This window comes from Austrofundulus limnaeus, unplaced genomic scaffold (genome assembly GCF_001266775.1).
Source record: "Austrofundulus limnaeus strain Quisiro unplaced genomic scaffold, Austrofundulus_limnaeus-1.0 Scaffold48, whole genome shotgun sequence".
In the NCBI taxonomy this organism is placed as follows: domain Eukaryota; kingdom Metazoa; phylum Chordata; class Actinopteri; order Cyprinodontiformes; family Rivulidae; genus Austrofundulus; species Austrofundulus limnaeus.
The window spans coordinates 1,369,730-1,374,350 of record NW_013952450.1 but is presented as its reverse complement, the minus strand read 5'-3'; the positions used below and the strand labels follow the sequence as shown (position 1 = coordinate 1,374,350).

The window sequence follows — 4,621 nt, the reverse complement described above, 5'->3', positions numbered from 1 at the left end:
GAGAAGAACCCATCCAGAAGACCTATAACATTTTTTTCTTTTTGATTTTTTTACCTGGATTACTGAGATGCATCAGGACAGTAAAACTGTTTAATTACAAAACCATATAACAACAATAGAAAAGCATTGCTTTGCATTTTTTACACTTGCCTTTTGCTGCACAGTATGAAACACAATTGATCAGTTCTCCTTTCTCAAACCCCAAGTTTTCATCAAGAGACAAAACATAGTTGTCATCTCTCTCCAGGTCTGACAGTCTGAGGGGTTAAAAAAGAAAACATAAGTATCCAAGGTAAAAACATGCATGTGTACAGAGATGACAGGTGGAAACAGACCTGATGATCTGCTCCCCTGTCGCTGTAATGAGGAGTCCATTCTCTGTCCAAATAATATCAACGTTTTGCCCGGCCTTGCTGCTCAGCTTCACCTGTAAAACATGCTCATAAACTCAAGTTCAATTGATGAAAAAAATTAGAATTACAGGATTTTTGTTAACTGTATACCTTCATAAGTTCCTGTGCTCCACCCTCAGGTCTCAGCATGTACTGTGACAACATCAGGGTCTCTGTGATCACAGCAAACACATCCCTTTGTTCAAAATAGAAAAGCTTCTTGATGGAGCTCTCCACACTGAGGAGTGTCCTCGTCTTACAGTGCTCATCCACAACATGGACTCGTCCTATGTACAAAGGAAATCAGGATAAATAATAATATAAATGTGCCAAAACATGATCAAAGTACAAACCAAACCAAAGACAATTTTACCATCTGCGGTGCTGACATAGAATGCAAGTCCCTCCTGAGGGCCCATCTTTAGAGGCGCTCCCTTCCAGCTGAACATGTCCAGAGCACTCTCATCTCCACTCACAGAAGCCCGAGCTAACATTGCCACATCACTGTTAAGAAAGTTACCTACTGTCAACAACTCATCGTTTAAATTAAACAAACTTCCCAGGATTTTTCAGCCAGGCTTATTGTGTCTACTGTATTTAGATGTAAGTAAACTGTGCCTGCAGGGAATGTTTTGGCTTTCAAAAGAAAGACCTCTTCAGGTCTCTTCTTTTGAGTACTCCAGCTCAGCTACACATTGATACTTGTGGTTTTTCAAATGATTAAATATCCATCCATTATCTATACCCGCTTCTTCCTTTCAGGGTCACTAGTGCCCATATCCAGCAGTCACAGTGTGAGGGGCGGGGTACACCCTGGACAGGTCACAAGTCCATCACAGGGCCACACATAGAGACAAACGAGACAAACAACCATTCACTCTCTCCCTCACTTACACCTAGGGATGATTTAGAGTTACCAATTAACCTAACATTTATATTTTTGGTCTGTGGGAGGAAAGCATCTGGAGAAAACCCATGCGTGCACAGAGAGAACAAGCAAACTCTACCCAGAAAGTACTGGGATTTGATCCAGGAACCTTCTTGCTGAGAGGCAAGAAGGTTCCGCCCATGTGCCACCCATGATTAAATATGTTCAAGTAAAAAAAGATTTAAAAAGATGATACAACAATACAAGAGTAATTACAGATCAGTTTAATCTAAAGTAAATAAACTGTTCACCACTTACTCTCCAGGAGAGGCAGGTCTGAAGATGCAGCAAGTTAAAGGTTTGTTGTATTCATGCTTAACTAGTTGGTTTCCCATAAGTCTCCCTCTGGCATCTAATTTCCACACGGCTAAAGCTCCAGTCTGTCAAAAACACAAATCAAAAATTTGAATAAATATGAAATGCAAGATTAAGCTATTTTTAAGTTGCACATAAGTAGCTTATAGCAGCTTTTTAAGGTGAAAGTAAAAGTAAATGACATTCATATGATGTCGATGAATTAAAACCACATACCTGATCACCAGTTACCAAACGGCTGCCAGATGTACTCCACTCCAACAGTGTGATGTGGGCTGTGTGTGAACAGGGCAGCACTGTTTGATCTCCAGAGGGGTGCATCAGCAGCGTTACCTCTCCGTCCCCCCATCCAACTGCCAAAACTGGCTTTAAGGGATGCCAGCGGAGCACAGTGGGCTGGTAAGGTCGTTCTACGTGGGAGTTTTCCACATGTTCACCCTGATTTGAGACAGTGTTGGCATCCAGATTTAACGTCAGAAAAACAAGACACCTTTCACTCTTTCAGCATGAGGGCAACCTCCCGAGCCATGTGTTTACCTGCTGTAGGTAGAGGTCTACACTTCCTCCAGATGCAGGGCTGCTTGAGGCCACAGCCAGTAAGGGCAGAGTCGCATGCCAAGTGAGGTGAGAGGGCACGTCACTGTTTTCAGGGGCATCTATACGGTGGTCAAAATACACCGCCATCTCCCCACTTATGTCTAAACATGAGGATAGAAAAACAAGCAAAGACATTATGTGCGCTGAGTAGAATAACCAACGATTGGTCCATAAAATTTTAGTTTTATGTTTGACGTAACGACTTGACCTCTGAAAAGTCGCTATCTCAAGTTAACCCAAATAAATCCATCAGTGATTTGCAACTGATACACTGGTAGGTCTATGATGCATTCATATAAATTCAAACGACACTTTATATTATTTATAGCATGTAACAACAAACCGGTATAAACTCCACGTTTTGTATGTGAGAAACGACTAACCCTATTTTAGCTTCAACGAGCTGCTAGCATTAGCTAAGCTAACCACGACGAATGGATTGGCTTGCTGACCAAAACTAAGGAAACAATTTGTTAGGCTCATGAGGACTTACTTCAGAGTCACTTTCTTCGCATTAACAAAACTCTTTTCAATAAAAAAAAATTGACAGGTTGAGACATGGACCGTAGTATGCAGCGTTGTTGTGAAGCCTTCCGTTCTTCGGAGTAAAAAAGCGTCTCTCGGAGTTGCCCCTGACAACATCAGAGGCAGGATAAGGAGGCGGAGTTACGGAAAATAACGAAGGTTTCCAAACAGGTGCCGAAGATAACCGAAGTGATGCGAAGAAGTCTGTTTACATCRACAGGAAGAACAGAGGCCACAAAACGTGCAGGTATACATATGTTTGCTTTGTTGTCATCTACAGATACATAAAATATGTTGGAACAATTGGTATCCAACTAACATCTCTATCCATCTTTTAAATATTTTGGTTCTTTTCTTTTTTTTTTGTAGACATAGTCATATCCTAGTCATTCATTAACGTTTAATTTTTTTACTCATTTGTGTAATTTATTGTTCAGTTCATTAAAAGTTTAAAATCTTAACTGCATATATATTGTATTTCATCTGATTTATGCATCTCACTGAAGTGGATGTACAGTGAGCAAAAATATAAACGCAGCATTTTTGTTTTTGCTCCCATTTTTTATGAGCTGAACTCAAAGATCTAAGATTTTTTTCTACGTACACAACAAACCTTTCTTCAAATGTTCAGAAATGTATGTAAATCTGTATTAGGGGTCACTTCTCCTTTGTAGAGATAATCTATCCCACTTCGCAGGTGTGGCATATCAAAACGCTGATTAGGCAGAATGGTTGATGCATAGGTGTGCCCTAGGATGGCCCCAATAAAACATCACTCTGAAATGTGCTTTTTTTTAAATCACACAGCACAATAATTCAAAATTATTWAATTAAGAATAATTTAATATTGAAGAAGTATCAATAAAGATGTGAAAACAACTATTATTATTATTTTTTATATTTTAATGTATGAATGTAGAAATAAACCCATAACAAAACTACTGATAATACTGTATCTCCATTAACTGTAAAAGCACAGAACATTCACCTCATTATTTACCATTTAAAATTAGGACATTTATTATTATGAGCAATTCTGTGTGGAAAAAAATAATTAATTAATAGATCTTTCTTCCTGTGGCTTGCAGAATGTTACAGGATGTGTTTAAAAAAAACACAAAGTGCCTGAAACAGTAGCTGCTGAGCTCAAAGGACATCCTTCGGTGGATAATTGGGATCATCCACTCCTGACAGACCCAGTTTGTACCAGCTGAATTTCTGAGGCATATCTTCCCCATCAATAATACTTCAGCCTTCATAAGACTAATCTGTCTTTAAGAAGTGTCTTTTTGCAGCATTTTGTGTTGCGATCATGACTCCAGGCTCAGTGCCTGCTGATCTTCTAGTTGCTTCTTCAGACTTTTATCCAGCAGCACCAGGCTCTGCACAGCTAAACTCCTGCAGTCTTCATCGGGGTCTCCTTCAGCCACATCTGAGAACAGAAACACAATAACAAGGAGCTTTGCAGCGAAGGTGGAACGTGATGGGACAAACGCCCACACAATTCACCACGTGTAAAAACTGAGCTCGGTCCGTAGTGTTCAGAGCTACGGCACCTAAAAGTAAAACTCCTTTTAAGCTCGAGGGAATAAATAAGAAATAAACAAATAAAACCCCAGCTGTAAAGCCAATCGCGTCACAGACAGCCATGTGGAACAGGACATCCTGGTTCCTCATCTGTTTCCCAGAAATGCTCACCCCTGCAGAGTGTGTGTTCATCTATGTGTGTGTGTGTCACTGACAGGATATTACTGACAGAAATACATGATGCAGGTGCAGATCTGTGGCAAAGTTCATTTACAAAAATAGAAAGAAAAAAAAAGTCATTTAGGATAAATCTATTTTTATCTTTTCACTGTGTGAC

General features: G+C 39.8%; 2 protein-coding genes across 2 annotated transcripts in view; both read right to left on the bottom strand.

The window, feature by feature from the left end:
- The window catches only part of ift140 (intraflagellar transport 140 homolog (Chlamydomonas)), a gene marked incomplete at its 3' end in the record, with an annotated part of 22,830 nt that extends 19,353 nt beyond the window's left edge, over positions 1–3,477 (bottom strand). Inside the window, 8 exon segments of the mRNA XM_014008192.1 lie at positions 151–257; positions 336–427; positions 504–679; positions 766–896; positions 1,579–1,700; positions 1,852–2,073; positions 2,173–2,333; positions 2,726–3,477. Of these exon segments, the coding sequence (XP_013863646.1) occupies positions 151–257; positions 336–427; positions 504–679; positions 766–896; positions 1,579–1,700; positions 1,852–2,073; positions 2,173–2,319 (997 nt within the window).
- A 165-nt stretch (positions 3,478–3,642) lies between these two features.
- telo2 (TEL2, telomere maintenance 2, homolog (S. cerevisiae)) overlaps positions 3,643–4,621 on the bottom strand; it is a gene marked incomplete in the record, with an annotated part of 10,141 nt that continues 9,162 nt past the window's right edge. Inside the window, 1 exon segment of the mRNA XM_014008193.1 lies at positions 3,643–4,189. Within this exon segment, the coding sequence (XP_013863647.1) occupies positions 4,068–4,189 (122 nt within the window).